We start from the raw sequence: 25,170 nt of genomic DNA, 5'->3' as shown, positions 1-25,170 counted from the left end.
TCCGAGAAGCTGTGACTAGCCCAAGGTCACCCAGCTGGCGTGCATGGGAGTGTACAGGCTAATCTGAATTCCCCAGATAAGCCTCCACAGCTCAGGCGGCAGAGCTGGGAATCAAACCCGGTTCCTCCAGATTAGATACACGAGCTCTTAACCTCCTACGCCACTGAGGATAAAACAGAAGAAAAGAGAACACTGTAAGCCACCTTAGGTCCTATTTGGGGAAAAAGGTGCAGTATTAATGAGTGAAATAAATAAATAAATAAATAAATATCCATCCTTTCTGCCCTTACCCACCACAGCAGCCAATAACTTAAAACATACATGAAAAATTATATTACAAAACCATTAAAATTATATTACAAAATAATATTACAATTCTCTCCCAAACACACATCGTTAGAACAATTTTAAATATAAGTTTAAAAAAAGTTATATACATAGAGAACAGCTAAAATTCATACAAGCTGCAAAAAAACATTGGTTAGGAAAGAGAGCTTATTAGCAACAGGAAACTGCCCAGTGCAGATTGGCAGGGGAGGAAAGGAGGAATGGCTGAAGACAAGGAGGGCAGGTTAGATAATGGGTGGAAAGGAAGGGACCCAAGAAAAGGGGAGAGGAGAGGCAGTGGGACTTTCAGGGAAAGAAAAGAGGAAATAATGGGAAAGCAGCAAATTCCCTTCGGCCCATGTGTTTTATTCCATCTTCTACTTTCCAATGAAGTGGCAGGAAGGCGATCCCTGGGACATAATCTTTAGTGTATCATTTCCCCTATTTAGGAATGGCCCATTTGTTTTGTTCCCGGGATCAGTCTTGTGCTTGCGTGTGCGGCAGTGATTCAACAGGTGAAGTTTCCCCCACCCATGCATATGCAAGCCCGGAAAACTCTACCTTGACTTTCTGCTGTTAAAGCTTCGCCAGGAAAAAAAAAAGTTGGCAAAGCCAGCTTGGCTGACAAAAAGTCTGCGAAATATCCGCTAGAAGGGATATCGCAGACGACGCGACGGTACGACAGAGCGTAACCATGCACAAGCACATGATGCACATACACAACCACGAGCTGGGCAGAGGTGCAAAGGATGCGATGCACGGCTTTCGGAAAAAGCCGGCCCTGCCCATCCCCTCCGCACTGCGCGCCGCGCCGCCCAGCTCTCCTCCCCTCCTTGCGCTCAGAAGCCAATGGGCGCGGGGGATGTTAGCGGTGGGGAGGCGGCCGTGTTGCTACAGGAGCGGCCCCACTCGCCTGGGCAGACGGGAGCAGGAGCCCGAGGGTCGCCGTGGCGCGCCATGGAGGGGCCGGACGGTAAGGGTGGCGAGGGAGGCAGGCGAGGGCAGAAGGTGGACCCCCTCGGAGGAAGGGCGTCTGGCAGGCGGCGCAGCCGGGCTAGGGGGAAGAGGAGGGCGGCCGCGCCTTTGTGTTTGGGTTGAGGGAATGGAGGGGAGACGAGGACGAGACAAAACTGGAGAGTCGCTGCAGGGCTGAGGCCGGCGAGGCGACGACGCTGGGACTGTATTTTGCCACGAGAAAAAGCCTGGATCTGGGGTTGCTTCGCGCACATCCCTTGCAAAAGCGCCCCTCTCCATCTGCCTCCCTTTGTTCGGGCGCAGCGTCGGCGTGTGCTGCTTTTGTGGGTTCAATGTCACATACCCGCCGTCCTCCCTCTCCCTGTCACTCCCTATTAACCAAATCCATCGCCAAGAGACTGGGCTGCGCTGCGCCTCCCTCTGTTGTGGGGTGTGGGGTGTGCATGGCCAAATGTGTTAGAATGAAATGCAAAGGATGGAGGGATGGGATGGGATGGGTAGGTAGGCCAATGACAGGCTATTAGCTTTGATGGACATGTGTCACTGAAGATAGCTGCAGAACTTTTTTTTTTTTACACAGCTCCCTATGCCTGTTTAGACTTCATTTTCAAGAGTAGGATTCAAGTTGTAGGATTTTCCTTATTTCATTTTTTAAAGTTGGAAATGCATCAGTATGTGGCGATTGAAATGGAAAGGATGAGAGAACCGTTTTTAAATGAAATGTTCTAGCCAGTGTAGGTTTTATATTTCAATTACATATGTGGAAAATGTAAAGGGAAAGAAAAGCTAGCAAGCGAAGGAAAAACTCCTTCAGTGTCATTTGTGGGAAAAGGCTTAAACCTTTTAGTCTTGGAATGTGACCATGGCTGGCTTAAGATACCTTCCCCCTTGGTGGAGTGGGGTTTGGCAAGCCTGCAGTTGACATAGCATCATTCTTTCATTCCAGACCAATGACCTTTTATGGCTAACCTTGGATGTTCAGATTTAGAGTTCTTTGCTTTCTTGTTCTTAATTTTTATATATAAAAATTAAAGTGTGCTTAGCAGTTCACTCTACTTTCCCGTCAACATTCTTATGCAGTTTGTATATATACTACAATAAAACTTTGAAGTTACAAAAGCTAAACCACATGACCAGGTGGGGGATTAAAATTACTCTCATGCCCATTTAGGACAATTGGCATGGCAATTCTGGACAGTTGCTTAAAGCCCCATTGATGTGAGTGCACTGAAGGATCGAAGCCAGTGTCCTTTAAGTTACTGAAGTGTTTGTGCAAGTAACTACCGGTAGTTTAAAATTATGTGAAAATATTTTATATTCATGTGTACTGATGTGAAAGATGAGAAGCCCTGAATTCTTCTAATTTACATCTGTCTTGGAAATAAAAATGGACTTTTAAAGAATACTGTATTAATATTTGCCTAGGAACAAAAGCAAAAAAAGTAATGACCATAAAACTTAATAATTTTTAAATATGCTGTGTTTTAATGGCATAAAGGTAAAGTTTCCCCTTCAGTTGTATGCGACCCTGGGGTACCACTGCGAACAGTGATTTTATAGGCAAGCCGCTTTTGTGGGGTAGTTTTCCATTGCTTTCCCCAGCTATTCTTTACCCCCTAGCTATGAGCTTGGTACTCATTTACCGACCAAGAAATGGATGGATGACTGAGTTGACCATGAGCCAGCTGCCAGGATATCTGACCCACAGGGGGCTTGAACTCCTGATAGTGTGAGTGGCAGTGCAAGCACTTAACCACTACACCACACTGCTCCTTATTTAATGGCATACTTGCCAGTTTTATATTATGTAGTTCAACTACTAAGCTGTGGTTTTTTTCACGGTGCTCTTGTGAATGGTTGAATATGAAGAATTGGTCTTCAATTGCTAATCTGAATGGTAGCAGTAATGTAAAGAATAAGACTTTGGTAAAGTTTTTGAAATCATTTGAAGTATACTTCACTTTAATTACCCTTGAAACAATCCAAATTGAAGTGTTTAACTATCAATTGCAACAGCCTGGCAATCTGGTTTTGAAATCATCTATCAGTGATGTACTGGGCTAATATGAAACAAAACCATTTTCCTTGATGGTAATTAACAATTTTTGTTCACGTTTGGCTCATTTTTCACTGCTTTGGTATTATATGAATTTTGACATTTAGATTTTTGCAATACTAATGACCTCTTCCCTATTGCCTGTTTGAGTAACTTCATACTAGTTGATATCCAAAAAGGTTTGTAGAGGTTTTATGTTTAAATTCAGCAGGCAAAGTAAGACTCAAGAAACTTAGGCTCATTCCGCACATGCAGAATAATGCACTTTCAAACTGCTTTCAGTGCTCTTTGAAGCTGTGCGGAATGGCAAAATCCACTTGCAAACAGTTGTGAAAGTGGTTTGAAAATGCATTATTTTGCATGTGCGGAAGGGGCCTTAGAGTGCTATAAATCTCAAGTCAAGGTTAGTCTTGAACAAAGATAAGAGTTAATTTTGATGGGTTAGCTGGTATAAAGCTTTTGAGTGATTTTCAGTAACTAAATGTGGTTTTAGTTTGAATGCTTCAGGGAAAAAATAGTGATTCCCTTCACCCCCGTTGAGCTTTGTATAGTCAGTTTTAGCTCCATCTATCCGGAGGGTAATATGCAGACTGTGGTATTCCTTTTCAAGTCTATTTGCAGCTACTTCAAAAAATTATTCATGGTTGTTTCGGTACTAGTTTATGGAGGAAGTCAAACCAATATGTCTTTCTCCCTAAACTGGAGGAGAAGCTGGGCTATTATTTCAAAATTTGCATGGAACCCAACTTTAATAAAAAATATAGACTTTGAATCAGAATCAATATTGAATAAGAAACACTGAATAAATATTGAATAAGAAATACTGAATAAGAAACTGCTTGGCATCTATTACCACTTAAACATTTGATTTCAGGCCAGTGCAGAGTGGCCTAACATCATTCAGACTTCAGCTGTGTTACAAGCACAAAGTAAGAACTTAAGGATCATAACCCATGCATGTTAGCCCAGCTGCAAATTTCAAATTATTTCTAATTTGTGCACATCATGCACATATGCAATTAATCATTTTACAAGTGTGAAATACTTCCCTCCTTCAAAGAACCTTTGGTTAGTCCATATACCAATGTCAGTAGCTTTGTTTGTTATTTGCATTTATTGGTGTAAAGCATTATTTTGCATTGGCTGTAAAAGATTAATTTGTACAACTATTGTTTGCATTACTCTGTTGCTGTAAGGGGTTGCTTGGTGCCTAGGCAAACAATGTTCTTTTGAATAGACAGTGTAAGTCCATTCACTGTAGCTGTGATCTGGGATCAGGAATAGACTATTTGTATAGAAAGAAGGAGGGAAATGTTCCAAAAAATCCTTTAAATTAAATATGGTACCAAGATGCAAAATGAAATGGGGTTGCTTGGTGCCTAGGCAAACAATGTTCTTTTGAATAGACAGTGTAAGTCCATTCACTGTAGCTGTGATCTGGGATCAGGAATAGACTATTTGTATAGAAAGAAGGAGGGAAATGTTCCAAAAAATCCTTTAAATTAAATATGGTACCAAGATGCAAAATGAAATGGCTTTTCTTCTGTCTTCATATGGACCATTAAAATAATGGGTGGGGCTCTCTGCTTCTCCATATTTAACTTTTATTTCCTTTTCCAAATTTCTTTGGGCTTTTTCCTGAACACTTTTTAACACTCTTCCAGGGGCCTGACTTAAAGGGAGATTTCAGCATATGCCCTTAGAAGCCTGTCTAAGTCCCTGTAGTGCTGGTGCAGTTGAAACACTTGCTCATATTTTACTTGATTGCAATTGGTAGAGAGATGTTAGGAGCTGTTTAATTCTTACTCTGTTGCACAGAGCCTTTGGCCACTGTGGACATGATTTTTTGGTGAACTTTCTTCTTTCTGATAAGGACAAGCAGTAAAGCCTGCTGTAGGTAAAAAATACAGCGGGCCTAAATAAGGCGGGAGAGGGCAAGGGGGCTTGCTGGGAGAGGGGGTGAGGGGGCTTTTGGAACCCTAGAACAGCCGCGGCAAGGCATCGCTACTCTGGGGCAGGGATGGAATGTCCGACGACAAACACTGAGTCCTGCTCTCTTATTGGTTGAGGGTTCGTCATCAGACATTCCATCCCTTAGCATTTTATTGTTGGTAAGATGACACAGTCTCGCACACAGGTCCTGGTTCATAAGCTTATTGGCTAAAGTTATTATTGTACTCATGTTGTGCAATGTTACTCTATCTCAACGTTTGTTTTTTTTGAGCTGGTTTGTGATTACTGTATTTTAATAAACTGAACATAACTGTGGTACCATGCAGTGACATTTCTGAATGTATGTGTTGAAAACTACATCATTTTCTGAAGCAGGGCTTTAGTACAGTAGAACTTTCAGTGTTTCAGGAGTCAATTGAAAAAGAATCCTGGATTTTCTCCTTAAATAAATAAATAAATATATATATATATATATATATATATATATATATATATATATATATATTGACTTTGAATCAGAATAAATATTGAATAAGAAACACTGAATAAATATTGAATAAGAAATACTGAATAAGAAACTTATGTATGTATGTATGTATGTATGTATGTATGTATGTATGTATGTATGTATGTATGTATGTACAGGGGGGCAGGGTGCCACAGCGGGCAGCCCAGGAGCTGGTCTGCTGACGCAGTGCCTGTCAGCTGCCCCCACCCCCAAGGGAGGGAAGGAGGCAGGCCCAAGGGAGGGAAGGAGGCAGGCCTTCAGGGACAGGGGGGCAGGGTGCCACAGCGGGCAGCCCAGGAGCTGGTCTGCTGACGCAGTGCCTGTCAGCTGCCCCCACCCCCAAGGGAGGGAAGGAGGCAGGTTGGATGGGCGCTGCAACAGGCGCCTCCCTTGCACCAACCCAGCTCATTTGACCCTCCTGTCCCCGTGAGCTATGATCAAAACCCAGGAAAAAAATGGTGGCTTGTGACTGAGCAAATAAGAATCTATGACCAATAAGTTGAAGGCCACTGCAGAGATGTGTATGGTGGATATATGCTATTGAATTACCAAGTATTACCAAGTTTAACTTGCTGTCCAGATTTGCTACTAGTCCTACTGTGCCTGTATGAAACTGTGTCCAAATAGCACATTTACTCCTGTTAATTACAAAAATCTTTATTTTCATCTTTTATTTTTTTATATATATATGTATGTATGTATGTATGTATGTATGGTATGGTATGGTATGGTATGGTATGGTATGGTATATATATGGTATATATATGGTGTATATATACATACATATATACATACATACTATGTTTGGAGAGATGTGAAGGCCCAGAAAAAAATACTTGAATTCAGAAGTTTTTTTCCTTCTAGTTTTTTCAAGAATTGTTTGCTGCAGTTGGCCTTTTGCTGGCCCTCCCTAATAAGGTAACCATGATCCCTGCCAACATTTCAGAGTAATATAGCAATTGCAGCAACATGGAAGTCAATGCAAAAAGAAAAGGATAACATGTTAAATGTTTAGGAGTAATATGAAAAAGAGGGGAAATTCTGTCTGCTGCTATTGATTGTATTATTTGCCATTAATTGCCTCTGTTTCATATTATTGATTTTTGGTTATTATGTATACTATTACAAAGTTATACTTGTGAATTACTTGTGTATTCTGGATGTCAAAAACTATTATATATGATCACTTACGAATGAGCTATATGTATAATCATAGCATATAACCTTTGAAAGTGATTGATATTGTGAACAGAACAATATAAAACTATGTCTGTGAATTAACAAGACCCCTCTTTTTCATATAACTCCTAAACATTTAGTTATAATACGTTACCCTTTTCTTTTAACATTTCAGAGTAAGCTCAAGCTGATTGCCTGTTTTGGGTCCAAACAAGAATTTTTTGCGCTTTTACAAAATTGACTGCAAGCTCCTCCAATCTGAAGATTACGGGAGTAGACCTGCTCAAGCAAGTGTTCAAAGAGGAGAAGTAATGTGGCGTCTTTGCTCTCTGTACATGGATGCCTAGCAGAAAATTCTATCAAAACCAGAGGCGTATCCGGAGGCAATGGCACCCATGAGCACCAGAGGCAATGGCACCCTTGAGCTCTGGGGCACCAAGCCCCACCCCCTGCTTCCCTGCAGGCTGGCTCCTGCCGTCCCCAAAGCCTGGGGAGGGCAAAAGTCGGCCTGCACAGAGGCCTGGGGGTGAGGCTTGGGGGGCAGGGCTACCCCAGCTCCCTGCAGGCTGGCTTTTACCCTCCCCAGGCCCTGGGGATGGCAGGAGCTGGCCTTCAGGGACAGGGGGGCAGGGTGCCACAGCGGGCAGCCCAGGAGCTGGTCTGCTGGACCCTTGGTGCCTGTCAGCTGCCCCCACCCCCAAGGGAGGGAAGGAGGCAGGTTGGATGGGCGCTGCAACAGGCGCCTCCCTTGCACCAACCCAGCTCATTTGACCCTCCTGTCCCCGTGAGCTATGATCAAAACCCAGGAAAAAAATGGTGGCTTGTGACTGAGCAAATAAGAATCTATGACCAATAAGTTGAAGGCCACTGCAGAGATGTGTATGGTGGATATATGCTATTGAATTACCAAGTATTACCAAGTTTAACTTGCTGTCCAGATTTGCTACTAGTCCTACTGTGCCTGTATGAAACTGTGTCCAAATAGCACATTTACTCCTGTTAATTACAAAAATCTTTATTTTCATCTTTTATTTTTTACTGCCTCGCAGATAACAAAAACAAAGCATAAGGATGATAATGGTACAGCAGTTTGCAGCTCTCATTCTCTTCAGTATTTTCAGTTTTTCTTGTTGAAAATGAAGGTATTCGTACATTTGAATTTTGTAAACATACCAACAGTCAATTTTACATGGTGAGTTATTACTTGCATAAATGATGCATTCTATGTTGCGAACATGGTTAAATAGGGGTAGACTTAATAAGAGAGTAATCATTGCATAGGTAGATAAAGCATCACCACCACCCCCTCAAAATTTCAGAAATTTGTGAAGGTCTTGAAGTGGAAATATTCATGGTGTGGTAGATCTGTTTTGTAAGGCATTGCATAGTTTGATAGGGATTTCACACAAACATAAGGCCACATGCATGCAATATCGATGTTAATATTCCCTTCTTTAATACATGCTGAATTTCATTGGCTTGTAGACTGCATAACTGTTTAGATAAGACCCAACTATATGACTGATTCCACCTGGCAACCATATCCTTTCAGGGTTCTATCCCACTAAGAATGTTAGCGAATGGGAATGAGATTTCAAAAGGGTAGAGAAAGATATTAGGAAGTATAACACATACTAAGCAAATGGAAGACATCTCATTTGCAGATATATAATAGCACCCATCAAACCAGAACATCTGGCTCTATCCTTTAGTATGGTGTTCCTGATCTACTCTAAGGGGTCCAGCAACACAGTCAGTAATGGTTCAGAGAATGAAGATTTATCACAGTACTAAATGCGGTCATATCACAGTTTGTGATCACACAGTCTAGTATAGGATTGTTGTTTGCCCAACAGTGTACATATGCATATATACAAAAGTGCAAAAAGAATCAAACTGAAAGAAGATACATGCAACAACAGAAAAGAAAGACAGCTGCATATTTTCATTCTGAGATTTTTCCAGAAGGACTCTGTCTAATGCTTCTGGATACACACCACTGGGGACTGCCAATATGCAACTGTAGACATGATGCAAGGGAAAATCCTGTAAAAGTAAGTGAGGGAAAAGGGGAAGCCATGCATTATAGTATTACTGTTCAGTAACCGTCAGGCACTTACATCTATGTTGATCTGTTTATCAGATTTTCAGCTATCTGACATATAGCAGAAAGATCGCAAGAGATGTACATCTAGCCGCCTCCCGGAAGCCGAACTGTTTGTGGAGCTCACCAAGTGAGTGTGTATATGTTGTGCGAGGAAGGAGAGTGGTACATAGGCTGAATACTGTAGTGAAGAGAACAGGACACCTATTGAAGCATTCACACTCACAAACCTTGACTCTGCACTTGGCCATACTCCAACTACAAGCCAGTGGCTTGCACAGTTAATCTGTATCCTGTCTCTCTCCAAAGGAATGCGTTCATTCAGTGTTTGAACTGAAGTATGCAATTCATTCAGTACTAGTACAGCGATAGACTATGGCACACCTTGCTGGCACAGCTTACCACTTCCAGTAATCAATAAATTCATTAAGCAATGCAGCTGGTTCATCCTGGTAGTTTAAATTAAAGCTCCTGAAGGCAGGGGTCTGTCTCTGCGTAAATTATGTCATAAAGCACTTATGTACATTGATGGTTGTATGATATACTCATTATTTATGTAATATAGTATGTACATTATTTAAATAATAGTATAATAATAAATAGTGTAAATAATAATACTTCTGTATTTCTGTCTACTTCTTTCCACTGAGCTTCATCTTTGGAACACGTATTTGATGAATTCACAAAAGTGCACTCCAAATCGGGAATTTGAGTAATCTATCAGGAATTATTACTGTTCTCCCAGCATTTTGTTTTTGAAAAAGCAGTAGTAGTTACATGAAACCCTGCTTTGAATTGGGGAAGTGTGAAGTAACTCCCCAAGTCATGTGTCATTTCATTAGTAGAAACCAAGCTCCAGCTACATGCAGACAGATAAAATAACACACGCAAAGGTGAGACAAAGGGAGATCTTGGAATACTAGGCAGAATGACTGGGGTGGGGTAGGAAGGAACAAAAATATTTTGCAATACTACCAACCTTTAAAAGTTTGCAGCCCAAATAAAAGTTGTTTTTTTTAAAAAAAAATCCTGTTGAAACATAGGAGTAATTCTTGTGGCAGAAATCCCTTAGGGGGTTTTGCCTCTGACCATTTCAGTTTTGATGACTTGGCTCATTTTAGTTTATCCTCTGGAGACACGGGACTCTGCACATTATTAACATTAAGATATAAATGCACATTATTGATATTAAGAGAGAAATGTTTCTCAAATGTTTCCTCCTTTACAAAACGTTTCCCAGGGGTTTCTTCATTTCCAAAAACATTTGGCTGAGCTCTGACGTTGAGACAGAAAGGCGATGCTTTCACTGCAGCTCAGCATCAGGTGGCAGCAGTGAAGAGAAGAGCGTGAGAAAGGTAGTGCTGTTTCAGTCATAGTCGCTTGGGACTATGGAGAAAGCCGCCTGATTAACTTTCTTCCTCAAGTCCATCTCCAGGCAATAGCTGCTTGCACCGACTGCCATAGAGGACACAAATGGAGGAATGTAAGAACAGGCCACTTTCCAAGCCATGGTAGCCAGCCTGTTCTAGCATTACCTTGACCAGTGGTGTAGCTTGGGAAAATGGAGCCCAGGGCGGACTTCCAGTTTTTTGTCCCCCCATGTGGGCCCCTGTGCTGCGCCTAGCCCCCTGCGCCATCCATCCACCAGCCCCCCACTTACCTAGGCTAGCAGCGGGGAGAAAAAAAGTGGAGGCCCTCTCTGGCTCGCTTCAGCCCATCACTCGGGCAGCAACCAAGCCAGCTGAGGCCTGCCTGGATGGCACCTGGCTCGGCTCAGTTCCATGCCTGGCTGGTTGGCAGAAGTGTGGGGGGCAATTTTTGGCCCCCCATGTGACTCAACAGGGGCCGCCCGGGCAGTTGTCCCCATTATAGCTACATCTATGACCTTGGCAACTACTATTTCTGCTGTTGCTAATTTGTGTGGTTGAATACCAATAAATCTAATATATGTTTTGTTAAATTTTGATTAAGGAGTTTGTACTGGGTACTGAGGTTTGGAAATAACACCTAGAACTGTACCAGATTTGCCCAGGCCTGTGTTATACTGTAGTTAGTTAGCTTAAACAATTTAAGAAATAGGAATACTTTACAAATACTTCTGTGATGGCAGTTGTAGAGTAAGATTTTACTACATAATCAGTTGGTAAGAAGGAAGGGCAGATTGGAAGGAACACTGGTGTCAGATATAACATATTGAGCTGACTTTGGTTTTCTGTAGGTATAAAATTCAGGCACAAGACCTTGGCTTTTAGCCCCAGCTCATGGCTTTGAATGAACAGACCCATTGGATCCAGGGCTGACCCAAGATATATTTATTATTATTAATATTTAAATTATACTTTTTTCTGTTTGTAGTATTTTTGCACTGTTGTAAGCTTCTTTGGAGTCTGTCAGTGAGAAAAATAGAATAAATATTCCTAGTAACAAAGGACACTTAAGCTTCCAGGAATTTCTGTAGCAGTTCTTACAGAAACTACTCGAAGTAGAAAACTAAAGCTTTGCTTTAGGATCTTGCACTGATCCAAGGTGAAAGTGGACTGTTTCCTAAAACTGTTATTTCAGGTTACTGGAGTTTAGAATTTTCCTGCTATATCCTTGAGTTAAAAGAAAAGATATTTTCTGGCAAAAAAAATCATTGTTCAGATTTTTTGCTCAACATCTTTTTTTACTGATGGGGAAAAGTATAGGAAGAAGAGGACTCCCCCTCCCCAATTGCTCAATTGACATGCAGAATAAAATATTCAGTTTCCAATGAGATTAGTTGTTTGGGGTAAGTACAATTGCAGTCAGCTGGGCATTTGCCAAGAGCAATAGGAGAAAAATAGGAACTCTGAAAGCAAATATAGTGCTGTTGTGGTTCTAACAATAGGCACTAATTGTGTATTCTACAATACTATCACCATTCTTCCATGAGTGCATAACAAATGCCTCCAGATCAGCTGAGAGGCACTAGCATTCATTAGACTTTTAAAAGGATGACGCTGGTCATCTATATTCGTGTTAATACTATAAAGCATCTTTCTGTGAAAAAATATTAACTAATGCATTCTCTGAAAATTAACTAGTGAAGCAAATAGAGCAGTAAAGGGGCACCAAAAATCATCATTTTTCATATTTGGGTATATTAAATCCTTAAAAAATTATTATTTCCAGTATTCCTGGGATATGTGTGTGCATTAAATGCTGTCAAACAAGCTCACTTATGGTGAGCCTTTGTAGGGCTTTCAAGGCAAGAGACTAAGGGGGTGGTTTGCCACTGCCTTCCTCTGCATAGCAATCTTGGTGTTCCTTTGTGGTCTCCCATCTGAATACTAACCAGGGCTGACCCTACTTAGCTTCCAAGATTTGACAAGAGTGGACTAGTCTGGGCTGTCTAGGTCACTACCAATGACCTACTACCAATATGGTATTTAGATTTGGGTTCCCGCCCCATCCCACCCTCCAGTTCCATTTTTCCCCAGCTCTGTTATTCCTTATGGGGAAACTTTCTGGTGGATTGGAGAGGGGGTTATTTTTGAGGATACAAGCACCAAAATTGCAGTGGAGCTGCCAGTGCCTGACCTTTAAATTTCAAGTGAATTGGACCAAGGGGCTCAATTCTGTGGGCACCATTATTTCCTATGATGGAGGGAGAAAAGACCACCAACTTTCTTCCAGACAAGCCATGCCTGCAAGCAGCAATCATTGGTGAAATCATGCCCTCCAAGGATAAACCTACACAACAAGCCCAACAGAACAATTGCAGAACCCAACAATACCAGTAGAATAACAAGCCAGTGTTCGAAACAATATCAAAATAAACTTGAGAATCTCTGCTATGGAAACTTGGGGTGTGGGAACTTGCAAGCCCAGGAGAACTGGTGGCAATGTACAGAAGCCAACAACAAAGACCAGTGGCACATTAGTCAGTAGGACTAATGTCAAACCAGAGAATCTCCGCAGTAGAAAATTAGCAAGCCCACCAGAATGAACGTCAATGTACAGAATGTTTAGGACAGGGGTAGGGAACCTGCGGCTCTCCAGATGTTCAGGAACTACAATTCCCATCAGCCCCTACCAGCATGGCCAATTGGCCATGCTGACAGAGGCTGATGGGAATTGTAGTTCCTGAACATCTGGAGAGCCGCAGGTTCCCTACCCCTGGTTTAGGAGAACCCAGGAACATTCAGACAGTGTGAACTCAGCAGGACTAATGTCAAATTACAGGAGAACAAATCCAAGCAGTGAGCACTACTGTAAAAACCATGAAAGAAACACAAAACATCTCTTGCAAGGAAAAAAATTTCCCCTAAAACTGAAACTGCCAGAGGCAGCCTAGCAAGCCCATAGAGCTTGCCCAGATGCAAAAATAAAGTGAGGAAAACAGCAGGGAATGGAAGAAAATCACTGGGAGCCTGCAAATACTAGCTCCCAATCAAATCCCAGATATTTCTTGGACTTTTTGGGATCATTTTTTTGATTTCCTGAAAAATCCCAAATCTATTTGGGAAACCCTGAATATACTCAAAAATATAGATAAGGGTATATTTTCAGCTCAGATGTGTCCAAATACATACCCTTGCTAACGTGGTCCATTGATCATACAGAATGGTACTAGGAAGTTTATCTTCCAGCAGTGTAATTAAACCTGTCCTCAGGCCATTATCTGTTTAGTTAGTTGAAGGATGTGTCCAATCTACTTATTGTATCTTGAAGCCTCATTTAACCTTTTTCATAAAACTCTGTTTCAGTTTAACTAGAAAATTCTTCTATTAGTGACATGCAGCAGTAGTCTGGATTACAGGAGATTAACTATAGTGGCTTGATCTCAGGAGGACTACCTTCTTGAGTTAGAATTTCTTCCTCACCCATTCCCATGTGAGAGTCTTCTTTCTCCAGGGCTAGGATGATTTATGTCTTCTTTGGGTTCATTTTGCTTTCTTCATTTCCTTACAATCCAATGGGGAGGGTGGGGTTTTGGAAGCGGCGCAGGCTTGCACCAATGTGGGTGCCCATCCCACTGGTGTAAGGGGCCAGATTGACTGGCAGAGAGGGCAAACACACAGGTGGGCAAGTGGCATACAGCTCTGTGGCGCCTGAATACGGACGAACCCATTGATGTATGAGAGTGCCCTAATCTGTGAGATAATTTTGAATCTGTCTCTTTTAAGGCAATGGCAGTACAGTGCAAACTGAACATTTGTTACCGTGCAAGATCTGTGGAAGGACATTTTTCCCAAATGCACTAGTGAGTAGAAATTGATTGACTTCAATCAATGACATTCATGTGTTTTTAAAATGAACATTGTTAAATACTAAGTTATTTCCAATTTCTTGAACTCTGTGTAGTCATGCACTCAAATGCTGATTTTTTTTTATTCTGAATGTTTTTAGACTGGCCTATTCAGAATAAAGTGAACAAATATATATATATATTTAGTTATATATATATATATATATTGCCTTGTCTATTTTTCGTGATATGAATAGCTGGTAATTTGATTGTGAGGGAAGAAGAGGATAGCATTCTAAATCTGAATTTGCATTTCTTTTTTTACCTCTCTGATAGAAAAAACATGCACCAATTTGCCAAAAAAATGCTGTTAAGAAAAGAAAAGCATTTGACTCCAGCAGACAGAGAGCAGAAGGAACAGATATTGCCACAGTAAAACCTCTGAAACCACAGGTAGGTACAGGAGCAGCAATATGACATTTTCTTGAAGCCATGGATAATGCAGTTGAGTTACATGCATGTTATGGCTTTGGTGAAAGCTTATTCGTGTAATCAGTCGCCAAATATATCTTGAACCAATTTACTCACTGACAAAAAGTGTTGTTTTTGTAATACTCAAAATATATGAGTAAAAAATTAGCTAGCCTGATAAGCATTTTTATGCCAGAGTAATTCTCATTGATTTCCATGAGCCTTACTTCTTTTTCAGTATGACACTGTTAGAATCATTATGTTATACTTAAATTTAAGTACTACTGTTTGTATGACACAAGGCTTTACAGAAACACATCCTGAATGGCCTTTTTTCCTAAAATAGTTGCAGCCAACTTCTGTTGCACCACATATTAGTGTGGATATTTAATATTTTTATATTTACGGTTGAATCCATATTCTGTGGCCAGGAAACTTCTGAAATATGGCAAAGAGAAAAAATATGTTTGATTCTAAGTCATGTTGCTTCTCAGAAGATTGCAAGAGAAGGTTTACAAAACACAATAGAACTTGGCTTAAACTGAAGTCATTTCTAATGATATTGAAGATTTCAGTTTATTGAATTTCCCACCTTATTGATTGTAATGACTCACTCTGTATTCTGCCTTCATCCCAGTGAGTAAGTTGGACTATAAATAACGTGATTAAATAAATAAGTATATTGTACCTGCAAATAGACTGAAACAGTGGAGTGTTGGGTGGTTTCCAAGTTTATGGCTGTGTTCTAGTAGCATTTTCTCCTGACATTTCACCTGCATCTGTGGCTGGCATCTTCATAGGATCTGATGGTGGTAAAGCAGGTGGAGTATATATACCTGTGGAATGTCCACGGTGGGAGAAAGAACCATTTGCCTGTTTTAGCAAGTGTAAAGGGTGCAATTAGCAAGATGATTTGCATGTGTTGAGAGGGATCCACCTATTTTAGCATGTGAATAACCATGAAGAGAGTAGCCTGACCTTTTGATCCCTTTGATTGCTTACTGCCTGGAGAAATCCTGTGTCTGAATGGTGTTCATTAATCACTGTCTTGATTCTGGTGTTTTGCCAAATAGCCAAATTTTGTTCATTTTAATGATTCTTCCTTTCTTTTGAAATTGTCCATGTGCTTGTGGATTTCAATGGCTTCTCTGTGTAGTCTGATGTAGTAGTTGTCAGAGTGATCCAGAGTTTCTGTGTTTTCAAATGATATTCTGTGCCCAGCTTGGCTTATCACGTTTTCTGCTATTCCTGATTTTTCCAGCTGAATTAGTCTGCAGTTCGTCTCATGTTCCTTGAACACAGCCATACAGCCCAGAAACCACATAACACTCCAGTCATTCTGGCCGTGACAGCCTTCGACAATACCGACTGAAACAGACTGCAAACAGTCAAATAGCCTATGGATAAAATGGCTGTCTGATTGCTATGAACAGGTGTTCGAGCATTCATATTAAGTGTAGGTTTTTTTAGTATTTCTGAGGGCAAACACGCTTTACAGTGCAGACATAAATTTATGTTTAATGGTTCTAGTGTAGAATTTGTTACAGAGCTGAGAAATGCATTTGTATCAAATGTGTGTGTTTTCCCTTATTGGCTTCTTAGCCAGATCCACCAAAGAAGCCATCAAACTGGAGACGAAAACATGAGCAGCTCATAGCAGCGATAAGAGCAGCCAAAGGACTTGACCAGGTTCTTAAAGAAGGCGGGAAGCTGCCACCTCCACCACCACCTTCTTATGATCCAGGTAAATAATGTGAGAAGCTTGGCGAAAAAGAGAAAAACTGTTTTGTAAGTAGCTACAAAATCTAGTTAGCCAAACAGTATTTCTTTGATAATATCTTGACATATCCACTATTTCCAATCTCACAAGTCTGGTCTGAGTATGACTAGAATAACATGCGTCCAAGACTTCATTTAAAATTCTAAACTATTTTATTAGCAGCTGATGCCATCTAAAGTGCTGTGTATATAGTGGGTTAGTAGAACTGTAGATGATGGCCCAGGCTAGCCCAACCTTGTCAGATCTCAGAAGCTAAGCAGGTTCAGCCCTGTTTAGTACATGGATGGGAGATCACAAAAGAACAGCTGGATCATTATGTAGAGGAAGGCAATGGCAGACCACCTTAATTAGTCTTTTGTTTTGAAAACCCAACTGGATTGCCATAAATTGACTATGACTTAACGGAACTTTACAGACAGACAGATCAAGTGTAGAATGTAATGTAAGATGTAGAATTCAGTGCCATAATATCAATTATGAGCTTCTGATATCAATCAGAAGATATCAATCATAATATCAATCATATCAATCATATCAATCATAATATCAATCAGAGCTTCTGAGCCCTTCGGGGATCGGGCGGTATACAAATTAAATAAATAATAAGAAGAAGAAGAAGAAGAATTGGCTTTCATTTTTTAATCCTTATGGCTATGAGACTAATCTTTCTGTCTATTCGATGCTTTCTGAAATGCCAGAGCCCAAAAGAACTCCAGAATAAGACTTCCTGTGCTTGGAGGGGAGGCATTAGTGCTGTGCTACTTTCTTTTTTTCTTTCTTTTTTGGCAGTAAGTTTTTATTTTGACATTCACAAAATACAGTGCGTAAACAAATAGAGAAATTTCAATCTAATATTTACATTATAACTAAAGGCACTTCCAGCTATTGCATAGTTAAAAAATAAACACATGTAAAGACAAACAATTAAATAAATAAACAAAAAAAGAAAAATAAATGATAGCAGTAAAAATAGACAGAAAAATAAAGAGAAGATAAATAGTAATAATAATAATATTAAAAAAACAATAAAAAATAATTTAAAAAATGAATATTATACGCCACATATAGTTACATGGTTATATTCACATTTTTCTTTTATATAAGTTATCCATTATACAAGTTATATAAGTTTTTCCATTCCTCCCTAAAATCAGAGTCCAATTCATAATCTATGTAACTTGAAAGCTTGGCTGTTCTAACAATATTTATAACCTTACGTTGCCATTCTGTTATTGACAGAGTTTTCTCGACTCTCCAGTATTTAGCCCAGAGTATCCTAGCTGTCATTGACAAATATCTAAACAGCGTAGCTTTATCATTATCTATATTTTTAATCAACAATTCCTACTAGACTAGAGACAGCTCAGTTTTTTTCTCAATTCTCAAATTTAGTATTATCAATATTTCTTTATGCATGGTTTCTCAAAATAACATAGTTCTACCATTGATAGAAAAAAGTACCCCATTGTTTTCCACATTTCTGGCAAAGCCCTTGAGATTTATTTATTTTGCAATCTTCTGAGAGGTATAATACCAATGAAAAATCATCTTATAGTGATTTTCTCTTATATAAAAGCTCTTCAAGTATTTCAGGTCTTTACTCCATAAGTTTTTCCAAGTTTCCAAATTGATATTATGACCCACATTCCTAGCTCAATTTATCATATATTCTTTAATATACTCATCTTCAACCTCTAAAGTTAAACATAAGTCATACATCTTTTTAATCTAATGGTCCTTTTGTTTCAATAATTTTTCTTCAAGAATACTTTAGTTTCTTAAAACTTATTTTTATCAGAGTCACAACGACCTTTTCATTGGCGATAAAACCACCAATTAATATTCCAACTGATCTGATTTATTTCTTCTTGAGTCTTCAATTTTTTTAAAGTTTTCCTTCAATTTCCTCCTTAGTAACTATATCCAAATATCGCAGCCAGTTCTTACTTGGGCTGTGCCTACTTAATAGAATTTCATGAGAATATCTGAGTGTAATTTAAAGTTGTATTTTTTCCAAGTTTTTAATAATGCTGCTCTTATTGTATGGTATGTAAATTGTTTAATAGCTTTGTTTTTGTCTTTTTGAAAGTAAGCACGCCAACCAAACCTTTTGCCTTCCCCATCCACTGTTAATAACCTCATATTGGTCAAAAATATGGTTTTAATCCAAAAATCAATTTTTAAGCCAAACTACCATGCCATTTCCAGGAAGGTCTTCCAGCTGTACTGAGACTAAAAAAAGACAAAAAAACTTTCCAACCCTCCACCAGAAAACCTTCAAAAGGTAGCATAGGTTCAGAAACCAGTTATGCTCATCTGGCCACTGTTCTATAATATCTGCTAAGATCATATTGCCTCAATCATTTCATTAGTTGACTCTGTTCAAGTGCTGACTCTTTACCTTTAAACCTGGAGGCAGGTTTACTTCTAGGATACATGTGTGATTGCATCATTTTCAGAAGCAGTTTTCCAGACTCCTTAGCCATCATGAAGTAAGCTGACTACTGTAGAGGACAAATATTTTTCATTGTAGCTCCCATCCTTTGGGACTCTCTTCAACAAACTCTGCCAAACTCTTCACTACTGCCATGTAGGTTCAGGGTATCTTATTGCCAGTGGCTTTAGTATGTATATTGTTTTATGTAGTTTTTATTGTAAACTGTTCCAATGGAACTAGTCTAGACCAAAAGTCAGAGTTCAATACACATTTATTTATTTATTGTTGCATTTCATTGATTGTTGTTTAATTTAGATTACATCCAGTGCCCATATTGCCAGAGACGATTTAATGAAAGTGCAGCTGATCGGCACATAAATTTCTGCAAGGAACAGGCAGCACGCATTTCTAATAAAGGGAAAGTGGTTACTGATGCTAAAGGGAAGGCTCCTACTAGATCTCAGGTAAATTATGCTATCATTCCAAACCTGCGCGTTTTTTTCCTAGTCATTTGTCAATGGCAGGTTTTGAAATCAGAAACCTCCTTGAAGCCGAGTAAATTTAGTTACCAGTATGTTTCTCAAGACATCGAAAAAGCAAAAATAAAAATAGAATGCAGAAAGACAAACAGCAGTTTTATGGGTTTTGAATGTATCATTGTTTTATTTAAAAGCTTTGAAAGGAAAACAGGATTAAATTTCTTTTAATGTCTATTGTATTAAAACTGGCCATTTTCAATGGAGAAGTTTAAAAAGTGTTAAATGATGAAATACTAGTAACAGTCAAAGAAGACTACTGCTTTTCTTGGAGCATTGTTATTTCCTGCATTTCCACTTGGCATTTACTTTTCAGTAGACCTGCTTAGGATTGTTCCCTGAAACAGTAACGAAGTCTTTACTCAGCCAGAATATCCACCCATGTTCTTTGTATTCAAGACCAATCCCATAGTTATGGGTGCACACATCCCTTGTGAAAAGGGATGTGTGTACTGATTGATCTGCTTGCTCATATGATTCAGACAGTTTCCAGCACTGATTCTAATCTGGCAAGCTTTTCTCCAATTAAAAAAGAAGATCAGTGTGTAGGTTAGTGTTTACGAAGAGAAACTATTGGTGCTCCTAAAGCAAGTACAGAATCTTAATCAGCACTGGGGAATTGCTGGGGAATAATTTTCTCTAAGCAGGGAAAAGCAAGAATTGCAGGGGTCATCTCATTTTCCCATGAATCTCCTCATTATTTTTCTTCCTCCATCAGCCCCCTATCCCCTTTTCCTGCTTCCTTGTCATCCACTGACCAACCTACTTTTAGCTGCCGCTGGGCGTGAAACCTCTTTTATAGTAGGTCACAATATTGTTGTGGTTGCCTAGCAACCCCCAACATGGCCACTGAGAGCTTAGTCTGCATTCTTTAATTAAAGCTACAGGTGTTGTCTCCATTCTTTTGAGGAATTTTAATCCCGTGATGTATTTTTCTTGCAGATTTCAGATTTTTCTGCAAAGTTGAGACATCCTTCAGACTTGCAATGAAATCTCCCTCCCCTTCCCTATCCATCTCTTGTTCCATTTTACAGATGTAATAACCATATAATCTGTGGCCCAGTTTGGAATGAGGTATAGAAAAGAAGCAAAAATGCAGAAATTCCCATTCCCCCCACTTCATCCCTCTTTTTCAGTGGTTACACCTGCTTTTTTATGGCATAGGTCACTGGCAGGCATATGGGATTTTCCTGGGCTGAAAGCTCTGTGGAAGCTGACCAAAATCAACTCCACTCCCATGAATGGCCCCAGAATGTCCCCACTCATGCCCACTTAAGGGGCACATAAATTGGCATGCCCTCAAACCCCATCCATGATACTTCTCCCCCACCCCATGGATTCCACTTTTAATCTCACTTGAACATTTTGTTTGCAGTTCCAGTCTCAGAAGAGCCAAATGCATCATCCAGTTAGTGTCCTTTCTGATTTGAGTCTAAGCATTTAAAAAGTTATTTTATTTGGTTTTATGTTTATTTTAGTACAAGTCGCCATCTGTAAAGAAGATACCTTCCACGGGAACAACATCGCCAGCCTCATCGCGTTTGCCACAGCCAAGTAATATTGATAAAATTATCACAATTATGATTTGATTTTACCTAAGAGGAATGCATGAATACTGACAGTGGGCAGTGTTCATAAGACCTATGATTGTTCAAACACTCTTATGACATCCTGGTAAATTCAGGGTTTTATATCATTTCTGTACAATTGCAAGGTTCAACAAATTCAGTTAGGACCCTTTGTGAGATGAGTGTAGTTGCTTACCAAGAGGTGGAGGAAACAGCTGTATTCTTTTTAAGTATTAGTCATTTCAAAGTAAGTATCAGACTAGGAAGAAGATTTGTGTTATTGCAGCTATACTCTGCCTTTTGGGCCTCCCTGTGTGCAACCCACTGTGGCTATTTCTCTTTGTTGTTTAACAATACAGAATAAAGCAGGGATCTCCCCTGTTGCTGTTTGTGTAATAGGAAAAGATGTCACAGTGGTAAGGAAGAAAAAAACAGAAGCTATGGGAGCAGAAGTGTGAATAGATAGATTTAAAATTTTGCAAGTCTAACTTAAATGTGTCAATTATTGACTTGCAAAGCTACGAAATTTCATTTGTAGTATGGAAGTTTCCAGAATAAGAACCAACATGGCTCAGCAGCTAGCATGTGAGGCTTAGGTGAGAGGAAACCAAGGTTTAAATTCCCAGTCAGCCATTGGACATTCTAGGTGATTCTGAGCATAAGAGACTATTTCAGGGGGGTTCCAAGTTTACTTCATGAACATTCCCAGTGCACGACTTGGTGCTCCATTTGTTTAAACCTCAGTTGGTCATCTGTGAAGAAAGTTTTTTTAAAAACTTGCAACAAAAAATATTCTCATTCTTGCATCAAAAGGTACACCTGCAAACAAAATGTTGCCAACCAGTGGGCCTGTGGGAAGCAAAATCCAGAGCTCACCTCTACCTCATAAAAACTCAGTGAGGACAACAAACTCACAGATAGGGTAGGTGCACAATTAATTCTGTGTATGGTGAGTGAATTGTAAGGTAATTAACAGATGCGCTTCATTTGTCTCATTTTGACTGTATAAAATAATTGCTTCCTTAATTATAGTAGGCTAAACACATCTTATCTAAATTTTCCATCAGTGTAATGAAACTTCTTATCTATTTTATCTCCACGAAATGCTGGGGCATAGGGGACCCTGAGGAACTACTTGTGGGTGTTCTGCTGTCAGAAGGGTGAACTGGTGGAAATAGAGCTGTTGGACTTGATTCAGATTAAAGCTAGTGAGAGGGAATATACTATTGGATTTAAATGTTGCCAGACCTGACCTAGGTCTATTCTAAAACTTTTCTATAGCTTCTGATTGAATAGAGTTTCCTTTGCCATCTTGATGATAGTCAAGAGAAGCATTCTTATAAAAACATTACAATAAAAGGCACATTGTGTATATGCCCATATAAGTATTTGATTCAGTTCTTGAAAAACTGGGAAGGTCAGGGTTTAGGTGAGGCTGAGAAGGTGGTGATCTGTTGTCAGGATTGCCACTTTTTGTCATAAAATAGCTTTTTTCCATGGATGAGCAATATTGACATCTTAAGTAAACTTTAAATACTGTAGATTCAGGTGGGCAGCCATGATGGTCTAAAGCAGCAGAAAAAAAACTTGAGTCCTTTGGCACCTTTAAAACCAATGAAGGCTTATACCGAGAATAAAACTCAAACTCTTTTCTTCAAATACGGCAATTTTACCAATATTCTTAAAATTCTCATGAGGAATTCATAACACTTTGTAGACAGTAATTCTTGTGTAGCATAGGCAGCATTCATGATTTTTAACTACAGATGCCTTGTATTACATTGTGGGGTGGAAGGATTTCATGCCATTTGGGGAAGTGTTTGGTTGCTTGAGCCATTCTTCAAGTCATATCTTCAAGCCTCTGCATCTTGTTGAATACTGTTGCTTTCTGCTCGTGGCTTTCTATAATCTGGGTTATGTTTTTCTATTATAGTAAATTTTTATCCTACCTTTCCTCCAAGAAAGCCTAAGCAGCATTCTTCTTTCCTTCGCTTTATACTCACTTCAACCCCTGTCAGGTAGGATAGCCTGAGAGGGAAGGTCTGACCCTAAGCCATGTAATGCATTTCATCATGAGGGGTTTTAGCCCCTGATCTCCCAAACACTGTCCTCTAGCCCAACACTAACCACTATACCACAGTTGCCGTTAGGGTTGCCTGGAGACAAACTCACACTAACAGAGCTTAATAGGATGTTGATTACCAGGTAATGTTACTTACCTGTATGCTGTGAAAAGTTTCCCATTAAGCCTTTGTTGACGGGACTGAACAATTGTTGGCAATTTCACTAGCTCTGTTAATTTCAAAGCGGATGTGGAAATCTTAAGATAGAGATGTAGTTGACAATATCTTATATACCTAGACCCATTTTATCAAGGGGACAAGTTCTGAAGAGTATTTTTTGCCAGTTAAAAAGAGTTTGGGGTTGTTGTTTCTTTATTTTGACTGTCTCATTAGTTACAGTGAGTTTTGCCTAGAGTTGCCAACAATGAGGAGAAAAAATGTCCTGCTTAATGTGTGTAGATGGGCAGTTGAACCTTTTCATAGTGGCATGGAAATAAATAATATCCAATTAAGCTTCTGTTAAAGGGACCAGACAACCAGAGCTAGGCTGGACAACCAGAACCCTACTGTGCCTTATGTTGCGTTCCCCACGTCTAAAACTTTTGAAATCAAAACTGTGCGGGTACAAAGTGCATCAGTTTAAATGCGAAGATGACCTCTTGAAACATGACAGTTATAGGTCAACTTCTTGATTTTTCTCTTCAGGTAGTTTTCATTCATACATTCATAGCATATTCATATTTAGTCTTGTGGCTTTTGTTAGACAGCTATTCATCTTGTGTGCTTGCATATCCACCACTGAGTTTTATTTAGTAAAGGTTTTAACCGTCTGTTTTTGTCTGTGTCTTTCAGTGGGGCTTTAATTAGCACAAATGTTTCACTAGAAGTTTTAAATAATAATACTTATGACGGTGGTCTAAACGTAGGAATCACAATTATTATTTGTAGTTGTTGCTTCTCAAATGTTACTGTCCACTAGCCTAGCGCTTCATAAAAGTGGTACAAATGACAGACAGCCATCCCTTTCATTTTGTGCAATTCCAGTGGATTGAGATCCAGAATAGATTTTTTTCTGGTGATGTTGTATAGGAGAGTGATAAAAATACATCATCTCATGCTTCTCAAAAGTCTAACAGCTATTGATTTCGTCCCAGGGTAGTTAGAGGGTACAATGTAGCATCCTTTTTGAAGTTAAGCAGGTCTGAGTTCCTTTGGTATTTGAATAAAAATTAAAAATATTCAAAATATTGCTATGGCTCTGTTAGTTCTCCATGTCAATTGGAAAATCTTGCTATGGGTAGTCAGAATTAACTGCTAAAATAGTATTTTTTAAGTTAGAATATCTTTCAGTTTGCCCGCTAGGTGGCAATGTTTAACTTTACACAGGAACCAATTAGCTAGCCTCTGTGACTTTAAAAAGTTTGGTTGTTTTGGGCTTTCTGGGCTGTTTGGCTCTGGTCTGGTAGATCTTGTTCCTAACGTTTTGCCTGCATCAGTGGCTGGCATCTTCAGAGGTGTATCACACAGAATTGCTGTTTGAAAACATGGATGAAAGTTTTGGGCTATCTTACCTGGAGTATTTTGCCAGAGATGGTACTAAAAGGTTGCTTGTGTTATTGAAAATGAGTGTGATACTTTCTGTTTTAGAGAAGGCTACAGTTTATGAGTATATATTACTTTATGTATGCAAGCAGTACCATTGAAAAAGAAAGTTGTTTTCTAATTTGTGCTTCAAGAGCAGCCCACATGCATTTACACTCATGTCCTCTTCCCTGTTCAGAATTGCAAGCAATAACTCTCTGTCTTGATAGGTGGATTTTGCAAGCAGAATTCCACCCTTGCTAGTCTGTATAGTGTCACTGCATCAGCTGGTAAGGCTGTTTTTGGAGGACCAGTTTATCCCAGATGTAACACTTCATTTGAAGAAAAAACAACATATAAGCATCTTTGTTCAGGGTAGGGTATGCAGAAAAAAATCAGATTTGGGTATCATAACCATTA

General features: G+C 39.6%; 1 protein-coding gene across 6 annotated transcripts in view; it reads left to right on the top strand.

Annotated features, from left to right (window-relative positions):
• The first annotated feature begins 1,160 nt into the window (after nt 1–1,160).
• The window catches only part of ZC2HC1A (zinc finger C2HC-type containing 1A), a 33,465-nt gene continuing 9,455 nt past the window's right edge, over nt 1,161–25,170 (top strand). The window contains exons 1-10 of one of the 6 annotated variants that reach the window (XM_048507370.1): nt 1,168–1,300; nt 8,048–8,190; nt 8,967–9,052; nt 9,142–9,232; nt 14,253–14,329; nt 14,651–14,767; nt 16,388–16,529; nt 19,318–19,466; nt 21,017–21,092; nt 21,920–22,028. In XM_048507370.1, the coding sequence (XP_048363327.1) occupies nt 8,978–9,052; nt 9,142–9,232; nt 14,253–14,329; nt 14,651–14,767; nt 16,388–16,529; nt 19,318–19,466; nt 21,017–21,092; nt 21,920–22,028 (836 nt within the window). In that variant the 5' untranslated portion in view covers nt 1,168–1,300; nt 8,048–8,190; nt 8,967–8,977. Of the gene's footprint in view, nt 1,301–8,047; nt 8,191–8,248; nt 9,053–9,141; nt 9,233–14,252; nt 14,330–14,650; nt 14,768–16,387; nt 16,530–19,317; nt 19,467–21,016; nt 21,093–21,919; nt 22,029–25,170 lie in introns of those variants that run through there. The other 5 variants (XM_048507369.1, XM_048507367.1, XM_048507368.1 and 2 more) reach the window with 5 other exon arrangements.

The sequence above is a fragment of the Sphaerodactylus townsendi genome, linkage group LG09 (assembly GCF_021028975.2).
Source record: "Sphaerodactylus townsendi isolate TG3544 linkage group LG09, MPM_Stown_v2.3, whole genome shotgun sequence".
Lineage (NCBI taxonomy): Eukaryota > Metazoa > Chordata > Lepidosauria > Squamata > Sphaerodactylidae > Sphaerodactylus > Sphaerodactylus townsendi.
The sequence above is the reverse complement of the archived record's forward strand: the minus strand, read 5'-3'. Positions and strand labels throughout refer to the sequence as shown.